This window comes from Diabrotica virgifera, chromosome 9 (assembly GCF_917563875.1).
Source record: "Diabrotica virgifera virgifera chromosome 9, PGI_DIABVI_V3a".
Taxonomy (NCBI): domain Eukaryota; kingdom Metazoa; phylum Arthropoda; class Insecta; order Coleoptera; family Chrysomelidae; genus Diabrotica; species Diabrotica virgifera.
Window position 1 is genome coordinate 202,679,006 of NC_065451.1, and position 27,651 is coordinate 202,706,656.

General features: G+C 34.1%; 1 protein-coding gene across 1 annotated transcript in view; it reads left to right on the forward strand.

The window, feature by feature from the left end:
* The window catches only part of LOC114330501 (mitogen-activated protein kinase 1), a 54,758-nt gene that overhangs the window by 15,813 nt on the left and 11,294 nt on the right, over positions 1-27,651 (forward strand). The window contains exons 2-6 of the mRNA XM_028279846.2: positions 5,060-5,186; positions 12,516-12,626; positions 16,840-16,974; positions 17,348-17,464; positions 22,106-22,273. Coding sequence (XP_028135647.1) covers positions 5,060-5,186; positions 12,516-12,626; positions 16,840-16,974; positions 17,348-17,464; positions 22,106-22,273 — 658 coding nt within the window. The remainder of the gene's footprint in view (positions 1-5,059; positions 5,187-12,515; positions 12,627-16,839; positions 16,975-17,347; positions 17,465-22,105; positions 22,274-27,651) is intronic.

The following is a 27,651-nucleotide window of genomic DNA, read 5'->3' on the forward strand; positions in this document are numbered from 1 at the left end:
GGCTTAACGTACTCTCCGAGGCACGGTGAGACGGCTCGTGTCATTATTGGAAATGAAATTTAGGTATATAAATATAAACAGAAATAGATGCCAAACGAAATTATGTAAACAATAACTATATATCACTTCTGTAGCTACACTAATTGTGTATTTATACAGTAATTATTATATTCTACATATTTAAGGTGGTAATTTAATTATTAAATTAGCGTTTTGGATTTTTGTATTTTGTGAAAGACAAGTTACGTTACTTTTTGCCATTGTATTAAACAAAAATAAATTAAACAAATAAGAAAAATGCAAATACTAGATATGATATCTTAAAAGTTTGAAAATAGCGAAACAGAGTGAATAAAAAAAATGAAAACAAATACAAAATGAATATAATTAGACTAACCTCAAGTACTTCCTCTGTCTTGTGTGAAAACGTTGCACCTTCCCAGATCAAGTGGCCTTACACCGGAACGGGTGGAGAACGTTGCACTTTCCCAGATCAAGTGGCTTTACACTGGAACGGGTAGAGAACGGGTGGAGAATGTTGCACTTTCCCAGATCAAGTGGCTTTACACTGGAACGGGTAGAGAACGGGTGGAGAATGGTGCACTTTCCCAGATCAAGTGGCTTTACACTGGAACGGGTGGAGAACGTTGCACTTTCCAAGATCAAGTGGCTTTACACTGGAACGGGTAGAGAACGGGTGTGAGCACGTTGTACCTTCCAGATCAAGTGGTCTTACACTGGAACTGGTCGAAATTCCAAACTGTATGTAGTCGGTATGGTAGCCGGAATGTTGTTGCTTCTTCTGTGGAAATGCTTCACCGTTTTCAGGGTCGAGTGGCTTTTCACTGAAGCTGGTTGAGAAGATTTCACGAAGTTGCTAGTTGCGCCTCCCCAGAACTTCCGAATTACTTTGTGGCTTTACACAACAAGTGGCCTTACACTTGGAATTCTTCAAAGTTGCTTACGGGTTTCTTCAGTTTTCCTTCCTCGTGGCCTTACACTCGGAACTCAAATACTAAGTCACTAATTCTACAATTTCCCAATTAACGATCAAACTCGATTAAAAAAAGGCTTTACTTTTTCTAATTGGAAATTCTACTGACTGCGCTACTTTTATACTGTATAATCATCAATATAGTCATCAATATTTTATATACGCTAGAATATTCCACGGGGTGTTTCAAACTTTGAGGAAAAAACACACTATCTTTGTTACACCCGGTATGCAATGACACTTACCTGTTTAGCATTAATATTATTACATCGATATTCTTGAAGAATAAAGCTATAATATACTAAAAAGATCACTAAAATCGGACAACAGGTCCGATTTTACAATTAGGAACAATTAGGAAATACGGGAAATACAAATCTGTCAGACCATGGAGTTTAGGGTGTCTACATAGTAAAATTTACGTGAACCTTATCCTCCATGCTATGGCATGCTGGACGAGCCATACAGTCTGTAGTCAACACCCCGAAGTATGAGCGGAAACACAAAGCGTACCAATACTCATACGCTTATGAAACGCACCTGGCGGATCATAAGGGCCTTCACATTTTACTCTTCTTCAACTTGTCTTGAGTGAAATGTCTTTAATCTTTTCTATCAGCCTCTCTTGGCTAACTCTTGTCTTTTTCCGACCCCGAATGGCGATTAGGTTTCCGAAGGCAGACGGGTCACTATATTTCTTTCTACTACAGATTCTTCCCATATACACCTTTTTCCCTCCCCATCTTACCCAACAAAATATGGAGAAAACCAGATGCAAAAAATCCGTAAGTTAAGGTGGAAGCTATCGTGCTAAAAACTGAATGGTCGCACGTCACGCGGCCGCTAACGATGCTCTTGGGACACCGGGCGAAATCCCATTGAAAATTAGCCTTGTTCCTGTACGCGGGGCTCTACAGGAATCGACAACGATCCCCAGCTACTCGTGGGAATAAATATGAATACTCACCAACATGCAAGGCAAGCACGGTGTTTAAATGCCACAAACCCGACCAGTGTAAACCAACCCTATTCAAAGTGCGTCAAAAATATAAACCTCAACATCGCCACATATAATGCTCGGTCGCTCTCTACCGAAGAAAGGTTCGAAGAAATGGAGGAAGAACTTTCAAAAGTGAATTGGAATATTGTGGGTATCAGCGAAGTTAGAAAAAAAGGAGAGAATCTTATCTCACTCCCATCAGGCCATCTGTGGTACTACAAAGGAGAAGAGGAATCGACAGTCGGAGGAGTCGGCTTCTTTGTTCACAAAAGAATTGCGAACAGAATTGTGTCAATAAACCAAATATCAACAAGGGTGGTCTACTTAAACATCAAAATGAGCACCAGATATATCCTAAAGTTCATTCAAGTATACGCACCTACTACAGGCCATTCAGATGAAGAAGTCCAAATATTCTACGACCAAATATCCTGTGCAATCAAGGAAAATCCTGGCCACTTCTTAATAATAGGCGGTGATTTCAACGCCAAAATAGGTACCAAGGAAGACCCCTCTGAAATAATATTGGGAAATTTTGGAAGCGAAGGCAGAAATAATAGAGGCAAACAACTGTTAACTTTTCTTTTGGAAAACAATCTCTATCAAATGAACAGCTTCTTTAAAAAGAAAAAACACAGAAGATGGACCTGGGAAAGTCCAGATGGAAAAACAAGGAACGAAATCGACTATTTCTTAACAAATAAAAAAGAATTATTTAAAGACGTAAATGTGTTAAACCAGTTCAGCACAAGCAGTGATCACAGGTTAGTAAGAGCTAAAATAACGATATCGATCGAAAAGGAAAGACTCAAAATGATAAATAAGAAACACACAAAGAAATGGGTAAAACCAACTAATATTCAGGAGTTCGAAAAATATATTAATGATACATTGAAAGATACAACAACAACAGACATTAATATACTGAACAAGCAAATAATCACCACAATACAACAGGCTCAAACTAAATACTGTCCAACAAACCAAAAAGATGAAAAACTAAGTCAACCTACTAAAACCCTTATAGAACTAAGACGACAGATGAAAGGAGATACAAGTTCCAGCAAAGAAGCGCTAAATCAAATAAATAAGACTATCACAAAGTCAATAAGAAAAGACATAAACTACAATGTAGAAAAAACAAAACAAGCAATAGAGCAAAATAAGAACATGAAAGTTTTGAAGAACGTAAGCGTACAAAAAGGAAAAATAGAAATCAACAAACTAAGAAACAGAACTGGAAAAGAAACTACAAACAGAGATGAAATATTAACAATAGTCGAAGAGTTCTACACAGAGTTATACAAATCAAGAAAAAAAGATGACAATGCGCAACCTCCAATTACAGTAAAAACTGGGGTATTAAATCAAGGATCGGATTTAATGCCCGATATAACAAAATCAGAAATCAAAGAGGCTCTGCAGAAAATGAAAAATAATCGAACCCCAGGTGAAGATGGAATAGTATCAGAAGCACTAAAAATTGGAGGAAATATACTACTTGAAAAAATTAAACAACTTTTCAATATCTGCCTTCACAACGCCAATATTCCAACAGACTGGAACAACGCTACTATGATTCTATTACACAAAGCAGGAGACAAAGCCAATTTAGAGAATTACAGACCGATTAGCCTCCTCAGCCATTTATATAAGTTATTTACGCGAATAATAGTTAAGAGAATGGATAGAAAGTTAGAGACTTATCAACCAAGAGAACAGGCAGGATTCCGAAAAAATTACGGAACAAATGACCATCTACAAAGTATAAAAACCCTGATAGAGAAAGTAGTGGAATACAATAAACCCCTAGTTCTACTTTTTATCGATTTTCATAAAGCCTTTGACACAGTTGAACTTAGCAAAATATTACAGGCGCTTAAAGAATGCAGGCTAGATTATAGGTATACAAAATTATTACACAAAATATACTTACAGGCAACAACCACTGTCAAATTACATACTAACAGTAATCGCATAAAAATAGAACGGGGGGTTAGACAAGGAGACCCAATGTCACCTAAACTTTTTAATACGGTCTTAGAACATGCTTTCAAGAGTTTGGATTGGATGACAAAGGGAATAAAAATAGATGGAGAATACCTAAACAACTTACGTTTCGCCGATGATATAGTCATAGTAGCTGAGGATCTAGGTATGGCAAGAGAGATGGTACAAGAACTCGTTGTAGCTACAGAAAATGTAGGTTTAAATATAAACATCTCGAAAACAAAAATAATGACAAATTTGGTACCCAACCAGAACATCAGTATTGGTGGGAAGGAAATAGAACTCGTAGATAGATATAAATACCTGGGACATGAAATTACGATTGGCAGGGATAACCAGACTCATGAGCTGAAGAGAAGAATCGGTCTTGGGTGGGCAGCATTTGGAAAACTGAGAGAAGCTTTTAAGAGTGAGTTGCTCATATGCCTAAAGAGAAAGGTATTTGATCAGTGCGTCCTCCCAGTCTTGACGTACGGATCAGAAACACTTACCTTACCTAAAGCCTCGGCTACCAAACTAAGAGTAACGCAGAGAAGAATGGAGCGGTCAATGTTAGGAATAACTCTGCGAGACAAAATCAGAAACGAAGAAATCAGGAGAAGAACAAAGGTGACTGACGTCATCGAGAGGATAGCCAGGTTGAAGTGGAGATGGGCAGGACACGTAGCCAGAATGACAGATGGGCGATGGACGAAGAGGTTATTGGAATGGAGGCCAAGAGAAGACAAGAGAAGCGTCGGTCGACCGCCTACAAGATGGACTGACGACTTGAGAAAGGTAAATAAAAACTGGATGAGGGCGGCGCAGGATAGATGGGGTTGGAAACGAGGGGAGGAGGCCTATGTTCAGCAGTGGACTTTTGAGGCTGGATGATGAGGAAATACGAGACATAAAAAATGTCCCATTTTTAAGATAGTGCGTTAATTTTGATGCTTAGTGTAGTTTACAAAGGAAATTGCTCTCCTTTTCTATTTGTTTGCATATTGAAGAAGAAAAATATCAAACATCAGCGGGAGAGACAAATTAGAATTAAAATTGACTTTATTTGCTTTCAGGTCCGCCGTGGATGCAGTAACGAAAACGAAAGTGGCAATCAAGAAGATATCTCCATTCGAGCATCAAACTTATTGCCAGAGGACACTCAGGGAAATCAAAATACTCACACGGTTTAAACACGAAAATGTAAGTATTATAGCCCTAGGATTCGGAAACTAATTTTGAGTGTATGCCTGTGGCAACACCAGAATACTATTACGTCACGGTTAATGTACTTTTAGATAAGTAACCGCCAAATTCTTAAACCACAGATAGTGATTGTTAAACTGCCTAATTAATATGGAATCTTTTAGTGGTCGATCTTTAGTATACAATCAGTTAACGATAATTTAGTCCTGTAAATCGAGTTACATTAGCATTGCATTATCGATTTTTTGTAAAGTAAGGTGGATTCGGATGCGGTTTTGGGCATTCGATTCGTAATACCAACGAATATACTCACTAAGTATCTATATTCGATTCGTAATAGTCTTATTGAGACTTTGTGACCGTAATCTGATCATGAAGAAATGAAAAACTGGATTTAGTCGATGTGGTGAGACCGCTCCCGTCTGAAAAAATTTCTGATTCGGTTTCTTTGTCGATTCCTATTCAAAAATGTCCCCTTTAAACAAATCTAAAGGGTACCGGGCAGAATTTTTGGGCAAAAATTGTTTAAACAATTTTTTTAAACAAATACAAAAGATCACAGTTTTTTGCTCTGGAACATATTTTTTTTTGTTTTCTGGGTCATTCTAAACAAGTAAGGTATCTTGTGATTTTTCTCAAATATTGATAGTTTTCGAGTTATAGGTGATTTAAATTCTAAAAAATGAGAAGATACGCATTTTCTAGACTTAAAAACTCATATTTCAAATAGTATTTTTGAGGTTACCAAGTACTTAAATTGTAATTTAAACGAAATTCTACCATATCCCGTTAGCATAACTTAAGCAGAAACATCATGTTAAGGAATAATGAGGTTATAGCTCCTTGTATCCGAATGTAAGTACGACACGTTATAATTGCATGATTGTTGGCAGTATACATCTGCATGTGTTTGTAAGCTTGGGGACGTTTGTTACCGCCCCCTTTTTACATGCATATGTATTTGTCTGCTGTTTTTACTATTTTATGTATGTTGTTCAACATTGGCTTGATCTTATGGATCTTCACCATCTTTTATAACCAGACATTGTTCTAACTCTGGTTTTATTTGTAGCATTTAGTGACTTGTAACCGTTGACCTGATGATGCTCTGCAACCTATAGAGAGCGAAACCGGTCGTCGGAAGTACACAATTAAATGATTGAGAGTACTTCTGTCTTTTACTTCATTTAAAATGAACTCTCACATGCAACCCATTCAACATTTGTAATTTAAACATTAATTTTCAAGATTCTGAAGAGTGATCAGGTCTAACTTCAATTTACACCGTTGTTCTTTAATTGTTAAATATGCGTGTTCATCCGATTTTTTTGCCGGCGCGCTCTATTTCAACAATTTCCTATTATCCTCCGAAAAATATTTTTTTTAGGTTCTTTGGGAAATTCTAAATAAAATAAGTTTCTCGTCATGACGCTTCAATAACCGAAAACGGCTGTGCCGCAGCATTTATAACAGACTCTATAGAATACGCTATACGAATACCTATTTATTGCAGTGTATTTACTGGAGAAGCTATTGCAATTTTAAAAGCACTTAAATTTTGCCAAACTAATACAGATCCTAATATTCTACTAATCACAGATTCACTATCAGTATTTCAAGGCATAAAACAGATCTATCCATCTCATACTATTATCCAAAAAATTAAATGTATGATACATTTTATGCAGAGCAGAAATATAAATATCCTTTGGTCAGGTAATGAAAAGGTCGATGCCCTAGCACTTAAAGCAACTACTGACGAACACATTGATATTATCCAAAGAATTCCAATCGCAGATATCAATTTGAATATCAAGCAATATTGTATTGCTTGATTCGAATAGCTCAAACCTCAAAGAGATCAAACCTTGCATCAATCTCCAGCTCAGCTCCCTGAAAAGAGAAGAGAACAAGTGGTAATAAACCGATTAAGAATTGGGCATACAACATTAACCCATAAGTACTTAATAACCAAAGAGCTACCACCACAATGCTCATACTGTAGATGCCAGTCCAGCACATCCTTACAGAATGTCCACTTTACTCATATGAACGAAGCATCAACATTTCTGAAAAACCAAGTCAGCTGAAGAATATATTAAATTATAATTTATTCAGTACAATTAATTATCTTAAAAATATACATTTATTTCATAAAATGTAATAATTATATTGTAATTGTTCAACATCCGCTAATAACCTTCCATGGTTGATGCGGCTTTATGTAAAAAAAAGTTTCTCGTCATTTTTCTCAAAAGTTAATAGTTTTAAAGTTATAAGCGATTTAAAATCCGAAAATGTGTATTTTCGCTTTTTCAGTATTTTAAATACAGGGTGTCCCGGAAAATAGTGCGTTCCTTTAAGGTATGGAGAGAATACACAATTTGGAACAAAAAAGTCCTATACCATTTTTTTCTAAAGTTAACCGTTTCCAAAAAAAAGTTAACATTGTTTTCCATATACCTGAATTTTAATGTTTGGAAATTTTAATAAACTGGCAACATCGTACGCACTACGGAATAATAACATAATAAGAACTCGTTTGTGATTGTGATTAACAGTATTTAAAATAATCCAACCTAATAGTAGGTAATACTTATGTATTTACTATTTGTTTACTAAAATTATTTTCTTTTGAAATGTATTGAAATACATATTGCATAATTTTAAACGAATTACACATCTTTTAACATAAAAACACATCTTTTAACTGAACTAGTATTATGTATTTAGTAAGGTTTAAATGGGTTGAATGCTGAGTATTGCTGAGGGCTTTAACTGAATTACATAGTTTTAATAGTTTACAGTGGAACTTAAATACACCAGATAATGTCTCAGTAATTTGTTTACTTGTGAACTGAAATAACTAAGTTGTACTTACTTGAAAATAATTATTACACCGAATAGATGTTTCAAGTAACCTTTCACAAACACCATTCCTAGGTAATAACATAATAGGTAATACACTCACTATTCGAAAACATTTTCGGCATTGACACTAAACAGGATTCTTTAAAACTATCTGTTTACTATCTATCTTCTATCTATTTATTTACATGGGACTGTCTATGCTTAAATTTGCGCACCGCACATAGTTGTCAGATTTAAATTTGCCTACCAAAATACATTTTAATTTTTTGGTCAAACGGTTGCATTTAGAAAAAAAATGTTATAAGAGTTTTTTGTTCTACATGGTGCCTTCTACCTATACCTTTAAGGAACGCACTATTTTCCGGGACACCCTGTATACTTATAACTTTAAAACCATTAACTTTTGAGAAAAATGACAAGAAACCTATTTTATTTAGAATGTTAAAAAATATATTTTTCGAAGGAAAATAGACGATTGTTGAAATAGATCGCGCCGCACCGGCAAAAAAATCGGATGGACACGCATATTTAACAATTAAATAACAATGGTGTAAATTGAAGTTAAACCCGATCACTCTTCAGAATCTTGAAAATAAATGTTTATACTACAATATAAGTACTTGGCACCCTCCAAAATACTATTTTAAATATGAGTTTTTAAGCCTAGAAAATGTGTATTTTTGCATTTTTTATATTTTAAATCGCCTCTAACTCGAAAACTATCAATTTATGAGAAAAATCACAAGATGACTTTCTTGTTTAGAATGACCAACAAAATCTAAAAAAATATGTTCCAGAGCAAAAAAGGTGATCGTTTGTATTTGTTTAAAAAAATTGTTTAAACAATTTCTGCCCAAAAATTACTCCCGGCATCCTTCAGATTTGTTTAAAGGGAACATTTTTGAATAGGAATCCGCAAAGAAACCGAATCAGAAATTTTTTCAGACGGGAGCGGTCTCCCCACATGGACTAATTTGTGCATTAGAAAAACGAATTTTAAAAGTGTATGTTTAAGTTTATTTTCGAATTCTTTCTCCGTCCCTTTTTGTTATTACAAACTTATCCAAATCTTGCCTCTGTTAGTTTTTTTTGTTTTCTGCTTTGGTTTAAATTTTTTTAAGTTGTTCCTGGTTTATTCTTATCCATACCACATCTTTTATTTTTTGGAATTCTACCTTCACTTTCCGATTTGACTTCTTTTGCCTTCATTTTGATGTTTCCCTATTACGTACGTTCAGTTGTTTGATACCTCTGTAGTTTTCACAGACAATCTATTCCCTATTTGTATAATAGGGCATAATAAAGCCTTTGTCGTCTTTCGACATAGTTTTCTTTTCCCATATCCCTTGATTAGGTTATTCACCCTTTGTTGAAACTCTACACTTGCATTTTTCTAACATTTTGTTCACAATTTCGATTTTTTCCCGGCATTTTATTACACACCGAAAATATTTTAACAAAAACTGCTTACAATCGAAATGATATGCATGAAGGATTATATCCCTTCCAGTTTACACATTTTCCTTTGAACATATTCTGGTTCTCTCTGGTTACACATTCGGTCCTATTTGTTAAAATTATTATATTTGATCAATAAACAATATCAAAAATGAATAACCATTTTCAATTTTTAAGTCCAGCAAGCACATCTACCGGTTTCGAAACTTATTAATCTCTCATCAGGAGGCACATATGCTGCTCTCTCTGACCCAACTAGGACAAAACCCGGCGTGCAGTCACGGATTGCAACGAACGAAATGGCAGGGTTGCCCTAGCGGCAACTGCGAGCAAAAAACTAAGTTCTCAATCTAATAGCACATAAAACGACATCCAAAAATGTTATTCTACATCCTTCCAGACTGAAAACAATGGGAACCTTCTCTGGTAACACCTCCGAGGCTTCTACAATTTGCAAGCCATAACGACAGTTGCCGCTAGGGCATCCCTGCCATTTCGTTCGTTGCAATCCGTGACTGCACGCCGGGGTTTGTCCTAGTTGGGTCAGAGAGAGCAGAATATGTGCCTCCTGATGAGAGACTAATAAGTTTCTAAACCGGTAGAGGTGCTTGCTGCACTCTCTGATTGAACTGGAATGATGATGCGGCTGTAGTTTCGTGTTGCAACGCAATTGAAACTAGTTATTCATTTTTGATTTACATGTTTACTCTGATTGGAGTACGAAGGGAACCATTCTCGTTGGAACTTTACCACGCTGAGCAGATGGGACGTGTATTATAAATTGTAAAATTCCCTCATCTTCCTTAGTCTGAGCATCCGTTATGGCTTGCAAATTGTAGAAGCCTCGGAGGCGTTACCAGAGAAGGTTCCCATTGTTTTCAGTCTGGAGGATGTAGAATAACATTTTGGATGTTGTTTTATGTGCTATTAGATTGAGAACTTAGTTTTTTTTTCGATAAATAATAATTGGAAATTCAACTACTTATCAACATTCAAAATTATTTCGTGCAATGAAATGTGCCCGTATATAAAATAATATTTTGCGGTTTCGCTATCGATTGTGTTTTTTTATTATGTTAATTAAAAATAAACAATGTAGAACAGATTATGTATAGAAAAAAAAAATAATGTGATAATTGTGGTTACAATCTTATCACAAATTTATTCAGAACAAAAAATTGAATATATACAGTGTATCTACGTAAGTTGGAATCATATGGGAAACTTGTTATTCTTTATAAAAAGCTCTGAATGTTCTAAATCCTAAGATGCAACCATATATCAAATTTTATCAAAGTTATACAAGGCATGTCAAAAATATGAATGTCGCTCAAGAAAAAGAACCTTTATATCGTAAAATATCGAAAATTGTTATTATGAAAAGTTGTTTGTAATTAAAACTATTTTCTAATATGCAACAATTATTACATCCTTCTAATGGAAAAAAAACTGCAAATTTTTCTCAAATTACCGATACCGAGCATATTTTTTATTTATTACAAATTATATTATATCATTAACTCTTCAATCTTCATTATATTTTATAATGTATTTTGTTTTGTGACCGAAGAGTTGTCATATTTGTATAAATAAAAATGATGTTGAGTATCGGCATCTAATTTAAGAATCAATAGCAAAAACAATTCTTCTTCCGCAAAAAATATCCTCCGAAGAACTGTAATTGTCTTAAAAAAATCTTTCGTTCTTGAATTTCCAATAGCCAGCATTATTGACTATACCTACTTTTTTATTTCTTCTTAGTTCCAGCAACAAAATCTGATAAATTAATATCACTGTCAGATCTAAATTAATAATACATGTTCATCGTATTTTATGGAGAATCCATAATATTTTCTGCATACTTTATTTCTAGTCCCGTTAGAATATTTTAATCTGAAACTGCAATAATTAAAACGTTAAAACTGAACAAATAGCTTTAGAAAATATTTCAAATAATTGAAGACTATAAATAAAAGTCTGTGGTACATTTTGATTGAAAAATATTCTGATTTATACCATGAATATCAAGAAAAATGGGTAGAAGTGAAAATGAAACAAAATATAGCTTTTAATCAACTATTTAGATGGGAAATAAGCCACAATTAAATTGAAAAAAAAAATATTAACGTTTCGATGCCCAAATCGGGTGTCGTTGTCAAAATACAAAATACTACTAAATTAAACAAAAATGTTGTTGCTTAGTAAAAAATTCTTCTAATAATTTATTTAATCTGACTCATTTATATCGGCAATTCAGACATATATTATACATTTTAAAGTATTTGGTTGTCTTTTTAAAGACATTTTTTGTGGCGGATATTCTTGAGTTGGGGTTGATTTCATGTAATCGAATGAACTATCTTTCAGTAAAGTCGTCCCAGGATCGCAACTCATAAATATTGACAATATCATTTTAAAGTCTTCTACTTTAAAATGTATAATATATGTCTGAATTGCCGACATATATGAGTCAGATTAAATAAATTATTAGAAGAATTTTTTACTAAGCAACAACATTTTTGTTTAATTTAGTAGTATTTTGTATTTTGACAACGACACCCGATTTGGGCGTCGAAACGTTAATAAAATTATTTTTTTCAATTTAATTGTGGCTTATTTCCCATCTAAATAGTTAATTACAAAAATGCCACAAGGAAATAGCTTCAGAACAACATAGCTTTTAAAACTGACAGATTTTATTTTCCTGCATGTAGAAACATTTTTTACAAATATACATCAAGAAATCTATAACGTTCGTTCCACACATATTACTTTTATGATGGATGAGGCTATAAATTAAACAGTTCGATAATTAATAGCGATTAGTGACTCACGCTTTAGTTCTTATATCAATATGGTCTTTTTGCAATCGAGATAGAGTAATCTAAAATAAATCAAAATTTCAAGGAAATTTACAGCGCGAAGTTTCGTGAATTTTCATAAAAAAACCTCTACAAAAACTTCATCCAATTTTTTATGTCCTGTAATCTTTTTCAGATAATTGATATTAGAGATATACTTCGTGCAGCAACAATAGATCAAATGAGGGATGTATACATTGTACAATGTTTGATGGAGACTGATTTATATAAACTCCTTAAAACACAGGTAAATATATGCTACTAAACTCTCATGCTTTTTTATTATTCTCATTCTATCGTTATATTTACTTCTTTTTCGATATTAATAATTATTTTATTATATGTAAAACTCATAGAAAGGTGTCGAGATGTCAAGTGTGACGTATTCATATGACTACTTAGTTGACTTTTAGAAAGCATTCGACAAAATAAAACAGAAGGCTTGCAAAAATATTTATTACGGAACACAGAAATACATAATCAGTGTGTGAGAATCATTACAAATTTAAACCTATTTCAGAAAGCAGTAATATTGTAGACCAGCAAATATATAAGGAGATACCTATAAAAAGAGGAGTACACGGATATGCACTATTCCCTCTATTTTTTAATATGTGCTCAGAAGAGATGTTTAAGGAGGCGTTATGTGGCCTGCCTAAACGGTGGGCGGCATTTGTGTAGCGTAAATGAAAACAAAAGCCTAGATGGTTAAATTAAATAAACACAAAAGTAGTTGACGTAACGCCATTTGTGTAAAACATTAAGTAGCGTTAAATAAAATAAAAAAAATATATTAAAACAGTGTAATTATGTAGGTCATAGGCGTGATGTTCTATTCCGCTACTTTTGGGGATGCTCCGGTAAGCTACATTCTTCAGAGATTTAAGGGGTGGGTTTTAAAATAACATTAATAATTAAAAGGTGATATTGGGCGTCATTTATAAATCAAAATAATACTGCAATGATCCAAAATTAAAGAAAGTTACTTGCAATGTCGATCCATTTAATGTAGGTTGGTACTTACCATTGCAGTCGTAAATTTGTCTGTACTTCTCCCCAACAAGAAGGAAAAGAGATAAAGTGTGCAAAAGAAAATACCAATACAAGTTATAACATAGTAGACGTTTATTAAAAAAATAAAAAAAATTAAAAATGAATTGAAATGATTTTGGTAAAGTTAAGTCTTTCGCGAGATTGTTCGAAGAAAAAAATAAACAGTTTATTATGAGTACCTGGTGACCTGGACTGCATTGATGATTAGAGCTACATGTATCTGGTTTAGCTCAACTGGAACTTTTGTTGCTCAACACTTTTCACTTAACACTTTACAATTGTTTGAATTAAAGTACTGTTTTACGACATTTTATAGTATGAGAATAGAAATCCAAAGTTTTTGTTTTATTAGCAAAAGGGTAACTGCTAGTGGTTGATTATTATATAACATTCCACATTGGAACGATGTAGGCACTGTTCATTTGAACATAGTAAAAATTTTGTTAAAAAATGAGTTTTTTTTATCTTATTATGAAGTTGGAGAAACTCGTTCCGCGAACTTGTATTTATTTCTTCTTAAGAACAACATAACGAAGCTATTCTTTCTAATACACTAGACAACTAGACACAAAACATACTCTCGTGGTATTTACTATAATCAACTTTTGTTTTCTAACTAAGAAAACATCCTGAATCGGGAATCACTACATCACATAACTCGCAAAACCAAAAACCGTCTCCTAGACTAAATCGGTCTGTGACTGTACACCTTCATCGCTAGATGTTGACCTCTTTTCCGTGCCAGTTGCTGAGCCGGTTCCTTCCTCAAAAAAATAATTCACCTCCCATTCTAACAAACATCAGATAGTTTTATCCAATAAAAAACCAGGGCATCTTTCTAAGACCATCCCTCTGAGAGTTGTAAACCAATCAGGAATACTTACTTTCCGTAAATAAGTCTTTCGGCTCTCGCCAAGGAATCGCTGGCTCAGCACCAACGGTCAACTCTGAGAATTCAACTACTTAAGAATTTTATCAACACTAAAGACGTTGTTTATGTCGACATCCAGATCTAATATAAACACTTCCCAGACTTCTGACTCAAAAGGCTATTAAATTCGTTTGATAGTAAACCGAAACACACACAACGTATTAATTCTGAGTATCCGAACGGCAAACGAAAAACAATATCGTGGGATATATTAAAGAAGTTTCGCGGTATAACCTTGCATCCAATTCGTTCGTCAACACAGGGCCGGAACTGAATATTTTTAAGACGACGAATTTGAGACCGTTACAGTTAGAAGGCATCAATGAAGGCATATCACTTAATGGAACACTAGTGAATAATCTCAGATATGCGGACAATACAATACTCCTTGCGAACAGTAGAGAAGGGCTGCAAATTTTTGGTTGATCACACTATGCAGTACTGCGAGAGATATGGAAAGGCTCTGAACACAAAAAAAAACAAAAATCATGATTGCCAGTAAGGACAAGATTGCAGACGAAACAATCTACGTTAAAGGAAAAGTTTTGGAGAAAGTACCCAGATACCTTGGGATGTGAGCTAAATGAATAATGGGTCCGCAGCCTTGAATACAAAACCACCGGACAGACTTTTTCAAAATTTCGCAGGGACTAAAGCAGGGAGATGGGCTGGCCTCAACATTGTTTAACCTGGCACTGGAGTATGCGGTTAGGCAAATGCAAAGTGGACGAGGAAACCTACTGACCAACCGAACGGTTCAACTGGCTGCGTATACCGATGATATTAATATTATGAGTAGAACATCAACGGGAGCACAGGAAACATACGCAGAGTTAAAAACACAAACAAAAATGCTAGGTCTGGAAATTAACACAGAAAAAACAAAAATAATGATACATACGAGAAGAAATATAGTCCCACAAAACATTATACATGCAGATGACATTGAAACGGTTGGAAAGTTTACATACCTGGGAGTAGAAATATATGCCGACGGATCAGAAGATGGAGAAATACGGAAGAGGATAATGCAGGCAAACAGAGCTTATTTTTCCCTCTCCCATATATTTCGGTCTAAAAGTGTCCACCGAAATACAAAGATGAGAATCTATAAAACCTTAATTCGACCAATAACATGCTATGGCAGTGAAGCCTGGGTCTTGAAAGAAACATCCAAAAACAAACTCGACACATTCGAAAGGAAAGGACTGAGGAGAATACTAGGACCTGTGAGAGAAAACGGAATCTTCAGAAGTCGATACAACAACGAATTTTATCAACTTTATAAGGAAGCACCCCTGTCAGACTTCATTAAAATACAAAGATTGCAATGGGCCGGACATGTGATAAGAATGGGAGAGGATAGGCTACCAAAAAGAGCACTGAATGCTAGAATGCAAGGAAAGAGACCGGTTGGAAAGCCAAAAAAGCGCTGGGAAGATACAGTAAACAACGACACACAAGCCCTTTTAGGAGTCCGTGTATGGAGAAGAGCAGCCACAGACAAGCAGGGGTGGAGGCAAAAAATAAAGGAGGCCAAGGCTCAATTTAGGCTGTAGTGCCGTAGAAGAAGAAGCCTTGAAATAAAACGACGTATTGAGATGACCTGAATCACTTTCAATAAAATGAAAGCAGTATTACGCAATGGAAAACTGTGAATAGAAATTAGAACTAGAGAATTGAGATGCTACGTATTCTCTGTCTTTTTATATGGAGTTAAAGCCTGGATAATTACGGACGCAACGGAAACTAAACTATACCAAAAAGACAATTTTTAAAAAATTCACGAGGAAAATAAAATTCCTGTAGCTGGCTGTATACTATAAATCACAAAAATACGAGATCCTTTGTAAAAGGTATATTTATAATTCACTAAATAAGGGTTACATTAAATCACAGAACGTTTTCGGATTAAAAAATCCATCATCAGTGTTACTAAAAGGAAAAAAATAGCATGCCTGACTCACAAAATGTTTTGGGTAAAACCCTTTAAATATTGAAAATTGTTGTGATATATGTACTACATATTTTTAATAATATTTAGTGATGTTGCAAATATTCCTGGATTATTACCCAGGGCAACACAGGAATCTTTCCACGTGGTTGGAATTTAAGGATTGAAACCTCACATATTGGGAGTTATATATTGGAGAATCATATTGGAGGTGGCCATTTAACTCCAATATATGAGGTTTCTATCCTTAAATTCAAACCACATGGGAAGCGTCCTATGTTGCCCTGGGTAATATCCATGAATATTTGCAATGTCACTAAATATTATTAAAAATATGTAGTATATTACAACAATGTTCAAAGTGTTTTTACACAAAACATTTTGGTGGCTCAGGAATTTTAAATATACCTTTTACAAAGGTTCTCGTATTTTTTAATTTCTAAAAACTTTGAAAAACTTCGACCCTTATTTGCTTATATGTAATTACTTAAACTTCTATAATTAAAATTATTTATTTTTTAGAGACTGAGTAACGATCACATATGTTACTTCCTTTATCAAATTCTCAGAGGGCTGAAATATATACATTCGGCAAATGTACTTCATAGAGATTTAAAACCAAGTAATCTACTTCTAAATACTACCTGTGATCTCAAAGTAAGTGTTGAATGATTCTGAAGCTATTTATTACAAATCCACAAGGAAGAATTTTTTCCTGTAGCTGGCTGTGTATACCATATCACAAAAAAATTAATTAAAATCCTTTAGAAAAGGTATACAATTTATCAAAATTCCCTTAAACGGCTACATCAATGCAGAACGTTTTCAATCTTAATACAGATCAGCACTGATGATGATCTATATCAAGGTCGAAAATGTTCGGCATATTTGATGTAGCCCTTTAAGGGAATTTTAATAAATTATATACCTTTTCTAAAGAATTTTAATTAATGTTTTATTTTTTTACATTGACTACTACTATTTTTTTACGTTGATGTATATTGCCTTGATGATATTTGTATGTTTGTAGATATGTGATTTCGGGCTAGCCAGAGTAGCAGATCCAGAACATGATCACACGGGATTTTTAACAGAGTATGTAGCTACAAGGTGGTACAGAGCACCTGAAATTATGCTTAATTCCAAAGTAAGTTTATTTATTCAACACTTTAAGTCAAATTTAGGTTCAATACTGCAAGAAAGGAAACCTAATCCAAATAATCATTTTTTATTAACTTCAATGTAATATGTTGGAAAGTACTAACCTAGAATGACAATTTTCATTTTAGCCGTTGACATTGTGAAAGTACTGTCACGATCTAAACGTCAACCAATTATACATCCATAAGTAGAAGTCGCTTTAATATGCAACTACTCGTCAATGAATACGTAATTTTCTAAGTTTTATGTATAATAATATTTAAACGACTAGAGTGGGAATCAAAGGGTATTAGCATCGATGGAAAGATATTCAATCATCTCCGATATGCCGATGACATTGTTCTCATAACCGACGACTTAAAAGTTATGCTACAACAACTACTGCAAGTAACACAGAGGGTAGACTTAAAGATAAACTATGGAAAAACAAAAATAATGACCAACTTGTGGAAAAATATGTATATTTGGGTCACGAAATAAGGTTAACGCGAGACAACCAAACATGCGAGCTACTCAGAAGAATAAGTGTAGGTTGGGGCCTGTTTCTAATTCATTTCGAGGCCGCAATTTAATTTCCACTCCGCCATGATGGTCGCAATTTATAGCGATTCTTATTCATTTCGATATTAGTTACAACTGGGGATATTAACGTTATCATTTTGACACTGCTCAGAATTTTGTTGGCGCTCCGGTTTATTGGATTTATTGGCTACGCAACCACCGCAACATTAATAGTCTGGGAAAATGATCGACAAAATGCCATTTTTGGGAAAAGTTATTCACCAGCTATTTTATTGCTGAAATCGAATCTTAAAATTACATAATATATTAGTAATATGGGTTATGACAAGTCCGCAGAAAACGTGTTATTTTATTTATAAACAAATTAGCACTCCTAAATCTTCTTTTTTTTTTCAATTAGTAATTCTGTAACTCCTAAAATTTTTCCTTTAAACCAAAAACACTCAAATAAAAATTCACCGTAATTTAGTTCCGCACAAAGTTTTTTTTCCGATTTCCTTCAACAAAAATTTTACTCGGAAAATCCGAGTTTTCCCAAAAAAATCTGCAATTTTCAATTAAAATTTTAGGGAAGTAATTATTTATCAATAGTTAAATAAATTGATGACATGAAAGATTTTTATAGTAGATTATATATTAGGAGGCCGGCGACAATCTAACCAATAGTTTAGCAATAATTAAAACGTTAATTAAAAAATTTCGGTCGAAATAATAACCAGAAAGATTATCATACACCAGAATAACTATGATTTTCGTATAAAAAAGCACTATACCTATTCAACATACTTTACAGAATTGAAATTGGACTATTTGAGCGGTCTTAGGAATGTTATAAAGAAACCATTTTTTGGCTTATAAACAAATGGAACCCCTCAGAAAATATCAGATTAAATTAAATTAAGTTAACGCTGTTGAAAAGGGTACTGCTTCTTTGAAGAAAAAAAATCGAATTGAATGGTTCCAGGTATAACCGGTCAAATTTGACCGGCATTTGCCGACATTTGCGACAGAGTTATAAACAACGGGATTTCAATCTTTTAACCATTACCTTTTTATTCCGGTCCTCTTTGTACATACAAATTTTCATATCTTCAAGACACTCATAACAAAAAAGATTTATGTCACCAAGTTATTTAATTATTGACAAATTACTGCCCTAAAATTTTAGTTGAAAATTAAAGATTTTGTTTGGAAAAACCGAATTTCCGAGGAAAATTTCCGCCGAAGGAAATCGAAAAAAAAAAATATCTATGTGCAGAATTAAATTACAGTGAATTTTTATGTGAGTGTTTTTGGTTTAACGTCAAAATCTTCTGAGTTACAGAGCAATAATTGAAAAAGAGATTTAGGAGCGCTAATGTGTTTATAAACCAAATACCACACTTTCTGCGGACTCTGCATAGGTATATTACTAATATATGAAATCTTAAGATTTGATTCCAGCATGTCCAGCAATGAAATAGCTGGTACATAATTTTCCTTGTTTTATCTTCCCAGATTATTACACATCTTTCATTGAGTTGATAATTCACGTTGTGAACATTCTCAATTATTATATTTCTAATTTAATACTATTCTATCTAATTCCTCAAAATCTAGCAAATTTCCATAAAACCCAGCCATATTAATACCTTTTGCTTTATTAATACCTTGCCATATTACTACCTTGCAAGAAACAAACAAAACACATCTCCTAAACTCTAAACTAAACCTAACCTCGCTTTCGGCCATTCATTCATGTCCGTGTGTGTCACAATAATTTCGACTCGAAATGATAATATCAACCACTTTTTTGGAGTCGGAATTAATTTCGATAAGTCGCTATTTTATGACATCATTTCGTTAGTTCAACTAAAATCCACAAGGCTCGCACAGTCGCATTTCAACGTCGCCATATTGATTGCGACTTGTTTTCAGTCGAAATTTGAATTAGAATCAGGGCCTTGGGCTGCATTCGGAAAAATGGGAGACGTATTTAAGGGGCTAATCTAGTGTAAAAGTACGAAATTAGTATACTTTTTTTGGGAATTTCCATAATAAAAAGTACTGTACGAATTGTTTTGAAAATGTGCATGAGCATTTATTATAAAACGAAGTATATCTAAAACACTTTTCATAAAAAATATTCAAAATTAAACGATTTATGCGCCATCTACTGGCACCGTGAAAATAAAAACATAACTTCACTGCTGCAGTGCTAATATTGATCCTGAAACATAAAATTTCAAAGTTATTATTGAAATATAAGTTATTTCCTATACCATCAACTAGGATTTTTAAAAAATGTTAAAATTTGGAAAAATGACGAAGTGTTAAAATTTTTTTTTGAAATTAGCTAAAACATTTTCATTTTCAAAAACCGCCAAATTGACATTTTTTATCCGATCAAAAAACCCCTAGTTGATGGTATAGAAAATAACTTATATTTCAATAATAACTTTGAAATTTTATGTTTCAGGATCAATATTAGTCCCAATCACTGCAGCAGTGAAGTTATGTTTTTATTTTCACGGAGACGGTAGATGGCGCATAAATACTTTGATTTTCAATATTTTTGTATGACAATTGTTTTACATGTACATACTTCGTTTTATAATAAGTGCTCGTGCAAATTTTCAAAACAATTGGTACAGTAGGTACATTTTATTTTAGAAATTCCCACAAAAGTATATGAATTTCGTACTTTTGCACTAGGACAGCCCCTTAAAACAAATATACCAATACCAATCCATTAAAAAAGGAAAGCTTGAGAAATAGAGTAAGAAACGAGTTCGTAAACGAACTGAAGTGGAAGATATTATCGAACATATTACAAGGCAAAAATGGAGATGAGTGGGACATGTTGCAAGAATAAAAGACGATAGATGAACAAAAAAATGCTTGAGTGGAGACCACGGGCAGACAAGCGAAGTCGAGAAAGACCCCAACGCGATAGACCGACGACCTCAAAATAATTGTGACCAATTGGATAGCAGAGGCGCAGAACAGAAGAAGATGGCAATATCTGGAGGAGGCCTATGTTCAACAATGGACAAATTAGAGCTGATTGATGATGTATAATCAGGATGTCCTTTTTTCTGTCACTTCCAACTTAATGCCCTAGTGAGAATTCGGTAAACTATGACGCACTCAAAGAAGAGTTTGGTTTGAACTACACCTGTTCTACCGCAAGGAATGATAGAAACCAATGAGGATTATCTTTAAACAAAAATTATTGCCGGCTTAAAAATTTATTTTTCTTGATGATATGACTTTAATATGACTTAAAGTGCAGTCACTTTTAGACGCAGTGTTCAATTACAATTAATCTTATTAATTTAATTTCACATTAGCTTAATTTTTCATTCGACATGTGTTACAATTAAATTATATCTTAACATCTGGTTCGAAGGACCAATATATTTGCATAACGTACAATGTGTTCTCATTTATAGACCTGGATCCCGCGTACCAAAAAAAAGTTGAAAGCTGAAAATTTGTTAATAACTTAACGGTGTCTAGTCGGACAAACTTTGATGTATGGGAACACTGGAACAGGGGAAGTTTTAATTGTGGAACAGGTTAAAAATTTGGAACGTCAGACTACGAAAACGTTCCATGTATTTTGTCGGACAGAACTTCCAATTGATTTGCTACCATTTCATTAAACTCTCACGCAAAAATTAGACTGGTGTTTATCACCAACTGGGCATTTTAATGAGTGGAACGCGTGGAACATGTCAAATGGCAGGAATTATGTTGGTGATAAATAGCGGTCTGATTTTTGCATGAGAGTTTAATGAGAGGATAACAAATCAACTGGATGTTCTGTCCGACAAAATACATGGGACGTTTTCGTAATCTGCCGTTCCAAATTTTTAAACTTTTCCACAATTAAAACTTTCCCTGTTTCAGTGTTCCCGTACATCAAAGTTTGTCCGACTAGACACCGTTAAGCTATTAACAAATTTTCAGCTTGCTATTAATAAACTTTTTTTTTGGTACGCGGTATCCAGGACTATTAGTTTCCTACGCAGATGGCAAGTCTCAAGCTATATTTGACGAGTAGTAGTGATCGTGATCTCCGTTTCATATAAAGTAAAATAAGGAATTTACGATTTTTTAGGGATATACAAAATCAATTGATATATGGTCGGTGGGATGTATTTTAGCGGAAATGTTAGCAAATAGACCGATATTTCCAGGAAAACATTATTTAGATCAATTAAACCACATTCTTGGAGTCCTAGGATCTCCCTCTCAAGAAGACTTGGACTGTATTATTAACGAAAAAGTAAGTAAACATTTGACAAGAAAAATACGGTATGTGGCAAAATAAACAGTACTGAAATGCGTGTGCCTCAAATTTGTATGTGTCTGGCGCCGAAACGTACTGAGTGGTTTCCGAACGTCGTTATAACGTATGTGAACGTCGTGTTAATAGAGAGATATCGCAAAGGCGTACGTTAATACCGTGTCAAGACGTAAATAAGGGATAATGGTATATTTCAACACAGTTATCCAGAGAGTTATCGCAAATGTTCTGGGCGGGGTGTAACGTTATTATGACAACCGACCGACGTTTGGGATTAAATGTAACCTAGAAATGAATGTTGAGGAATACTATAAATGTTTTTTATATTGAAAAATGAATTTGGATACTGAGCAGGTTGACATTTATTTTAATGATTTAACCAACAATAAATATAAATAATCAGTATAAAAATAATATCTCAATAACTAATATCCTAATCACAAAAATTAGTCTATTGTAGACAAAATAAGAACACACGTGTTTCTCAACTCAGGAAACAAGTTGATTCACAGTTTTTATTTTATAAAATTTGTATTCTATACGCTGTGAGCTCGTACGTAGAGGGGATATTTAAAAATTCGCGAGCGCCAGTAGTGACAAGTCTGTAAACGTTTTCTGGAAATTTGACATAAATGTCAAAGTGATTAATTTAAAATTAAAAATAAAAACATTAATTATAAAAAATATTAGTTGGTCAAAGCTGTGGTATATATTTTTACCTTAAATATACTTACGTTTTACATACTGAATTTAAGTTTTTTAATGTTCCGTAATATGTAATTAATCTTTTAATATTAGCGCCATCTACACGATAATTGTGAAAGTATCCGAAGTAAGAAATTATTAGGTTTGTTCTAGCAAACAGTGAAACTAGTCAAAAACCGTCAGCAAACAGTTGGTCAGTGAGAAAACATAATACAGTCACCAGTGCTATCCCCTCTACTCGCGCTCGTCCACTATTCGCTGATGGTTTCAAACCGTTTGAAACTGATGCTAGAACAAACCTAATATTTCATCAATAGAACGTCAAAATGATTAGCAAAATCTTTAAAAATCGATTACAATTTAATTACTTTTTTTTGCGTTGTAAATATTAAGCGATAACAATTAAATAATAAATTTAAAAATTACCGGTGAAAGTTGCATTACTAATCCGCTAGGAGCGACATCGCGAAGCTCAGAGCGTATAAATTATTTTTATGTTTCATCTAGGGATGGGAAAACCTACCAGTTTAAACCTAAAACCGGTTTTTTTACTTCGCAATAACCGGTTTTACCGGTTGTTTTTTTGTCCCGGTTATAACCGGTTTTTTCTTTTTAAAGTAAAAACCGGTTATTAGGTTTTTACGGTGATTAGGATTAGGTTAGGTATTATTTTGGATCCCAATCATAATTATTATTCTCAAGTAATTATTCCAAACAAAACCATAATTCATATTTTATTTTATTTTATAAAATACAGAAGCAAACTGAAAGTGCAATCTCCCATCAGCCAGAAACAATTATTAAGTTTTATTATACAGGGTGTCCAGAAACTCTACCGACAAACGAAGACAGGAGATTCCTCAGATAATTTTAAGACAATTTAACCCAATTCACCTAGTCCGAAAATGCTTCTTAAGGGAGCTAGAGCTCTTTGAAAATGGCGTCATGAAATTAGTTTTTCTTAAATAACTACAGAACGCTTCTATTTAGAAAAACGAAAATTGGTATGCATATTTACTTTTCAGAGATCAATCGATTCTATCCATTGCAAATTTCTAGTACCGGTCATAGGCGTCCGTTTTGGGTAGAGCAACGGGTATTTTATCGCATAACTTTTTTGTCCTTAACTTTTATGCATTTTTGATACCGGATTATTAAATTGTGAGGTATTCTAGTGCTAAAAGGTACTCTTGCTTTAAGTTGGTAGGACACACCGTTTTCTAGAAAAATCGATTTGAAAATTTTTCGTTTTTGGAATTTGAAAAAAAAAAAATTGAAAGAACTTGTCAACAAAAAACGAAGTATTTTACCAACATATAGTAAGTGTAACTTTTAGTACTCGAATACCTCATAATTTAATAATCTAGTGTCAAAAATGCTCAAAAATTGAAGACAAAAAATTTATACTATAAAATAACTGTTGACCTACCCAAAACGGACGTCTGTGACCAGTACTAGAAATTCGCAATTAATGAAATCGATTTATCTCTGGAATATAAATAAATGTACCAGTTTTCGTCTTTCTAAACGGTTTTTTTTATTTTTTTTTTTAATTCAAAAAGCGGAGTACCTTTTAGTACTAGAATACTTCACAATTTAATAATCCAGTGTCAGAAATGCATAAAAGTTAAAGATAAAAAAGTTATGCGATAAAATAACCGTTGCCCTACCCAAAACGGACGCCTATGATCGGTACTAGAAATTTGCAATGGATGGATTAGATTTATATCTTGAAGATAAATACGCGTACCAATTTTTGTTTTTCTAAATACATAGAAGCGTTCTGGAGGTATTTAAGAAAAACAAATTACAAGGCGCCATCTTCAAAGAGCTCTAGCTCCCTTAGGAAGCATTTTCGGACTAAGTGAATTGGGTTAAATTATCTTAAAATTATCTGTCTTCGTTTGTCGGTAGAGTTTCTGGACACCCTGTATTTCCTTGAAAAGGTATTTGTAATCATAATATTTACATAAGAAGTGATCTGGTTGAATTAGACGTAAACATCATCTATTCTTCACACTTAACTCTTGACATTGAAAGTGGGTGAATGACTTTTTCTGATTACCAAAAATAATGCTCTGACTATGAATATCGAATTACTGATTACGAATACGAATCTCCAAGAATTTCGCTACGTTTTCAAAACGATACACTCATACAGGAAGTATTAAATGAGTTAAAATGTACCTATTCTACAAATATACAAACGTTAAAAGTAATACATGTTCTTTCGATAGTACTAATTTTGATCATATTGATATCGAGTCGAATGGAGTATCGCAAACTAAAGTGTATTGTAAATGTAACTTTGTAACCCATTGGATTAAAAAAACCGAAAACCGGTTTTTCCAAAAAACGGTTTTTTTGGCCGGTTATAACCGCCAGGTTAAACCGTAAGCAAAAAAACCGGTATATCCGAAAACCGGTGTTTTGTCAAAAACCGCCATCCCTAGTTTCATCTCAAATGTCAAATTAGCGTTAACCGTCCCTTATTTCGACCTAAATAGCGGGACACGTTATCTGGTATTAGCGTAACATTAACTCTGCGCTTGCGTACATGTCAAATAGCGTATTCTGCTTTTAGCGTGCAATAAAAATGCCTTTGCGATATCTCTAATGTTACGTGCTTCAGGATGGTTCTTAGTTTTAAAGAAAAATTTTTTATCATGGAGTACTATTTTCCATAATACGGAAAAAGTCGTGAAACCAGTCCAAGCTTAAAATCAACAATGGTTTCAGCAGAGCTGGGTAACCTGTCACACGGTCTCTTCGAACACTACGCGATCATTATGGAGATCGCCTTACTTCGCGTGGCAGTGATTTTCCACCAGACCTAACGCCACCCGATGGGTACATATGGGGAAGGCCTAAGGAGGCAGATCCATCCGCCATCTGATATTCCGGAATTGCGGACTAGAATTGAAAGATTTTTCATATCAAAGGATATCCTTAACATCTGTTTTATCGGGAACGTCGTCATGAATAATGTTTGCAAGGCTCCGTCGTGGATACCAAATATACAGTGATGAGCACGCTAATAACCGGCAAAATAGCTCAAAAGATGGAAAACAATACATTGCGAAACAAAAAGAGATGAAACTAGTGGAGGTGGAAATTATCGTTATAAACGTATTAATTAACATTACATTACATAGTTTCCCACCTTTAGACGTCTGTGACAGGAGTATTTTATAAAATTCTACTGTCACAGTGACAGTTGTCATACTCCTCTGATACGTCTAAAGGTAGGAAACTATGTAATTAAATGTTATTTTAAACAGTTATAACGATAATTTCCACCTCCACTAGTTTCATCTCTTTTTGTTTCGCAATGTATTATGTTTTCCATGTGAGCGGCCGTGGAGTAACAGCATATTCGCTGGCCTCATACGCCAGTGCACGTGGGTTCGAGCATTGCCAAAGACAAACCATTTTCATTTCCAATAATGACACGAGCCGTCTCACCGTGCCTCGGAGAGCACGTAAAGTCGTCGGTCCCCCTGGGCTAGTGTACATCGGCACTAGTTACTTGAAACAGGGTTAAAGATGTAAATGGCGCCGGAACTGTCCGAAAAGGTCTCCCCGGCAAAAATGCCATACGATATTATTACACAGGCCTACAGTGTTTTTGGTGCCAAAGTGTTTAGAGCTGATTTTAAGTATATTTGGCATGCTGATTCCGAATATGACTTTAGTTTTGCCCTATCAGCTCTAGTTTTCAAGATAACGTAGGTCGTGCCAGCTATTATGTTTTGAAATACGAATATGCTGATATGGATATACTAAATTGGAATAAAAATCACACAATTAAAAAAAGTATATTTTAAGGCATTTAACTACAATAAAACCCTCTGTACAATGAAACAGATATACAATTAGTTTTGAGAAAAAAGCTAACAAAATAGAAAAAAAAACTTTACTTGACATAACGAAAGTTTCTCTAGCGCGATTTCCTGGAATGGACTTTTAAACAATCTCTCTTCAGACTCCAGCAAAAACCTGCCATCATACGGGTGTCCCATCTTCCTTAGTACCGGTACTCCATGGTTTTTATGTCTTTGTGAAATCTCTCACCTTCCTCCTCACTTGTGTCACCTAAGTTTTCAGGGAAACGGTTCAGGTGGCTGTGAAGATAGTGGACTTTGATGCTTATATTACATCCGTAATTGAAAATTATTCAGCAAACGGTTTACCAGCTCAGCATCGTTTTCACTTTTGTGATTTCCCAGAAAATTTTTCATAATGTCCACAAGAAAGTCAAGCTTTTTTCTCTACCTCATTCATTGACCTCACAAAAGCCGTATCCTTTGTAAGAAGTCTGATCTGTGGTCCATCAAAGATACCAGCTTTAAGTTTTTCCGTACTTATCTAGGGCAGCTTCCTTCCTTCCTATGTAGGCGAAGCATGGTCCATTAGAATCAAGTGCCTTAACGAATTGCTTCATTAGGCCTAGCTTAATATGGAGGGGTGGTAAAATTATTTTCCCTGGTTCGACTAAAGACTGGGCAATAATGTTCTTTCTTGCATAAATAAGGCATAATACATTGAGAACAACAAATATGCGGACGAAGAAGTTTAATTAACAATGTATATTCCTTTTAATAACATATTCTTCATTATCTCACATATTAAAACTACTAATTTCGGAATGT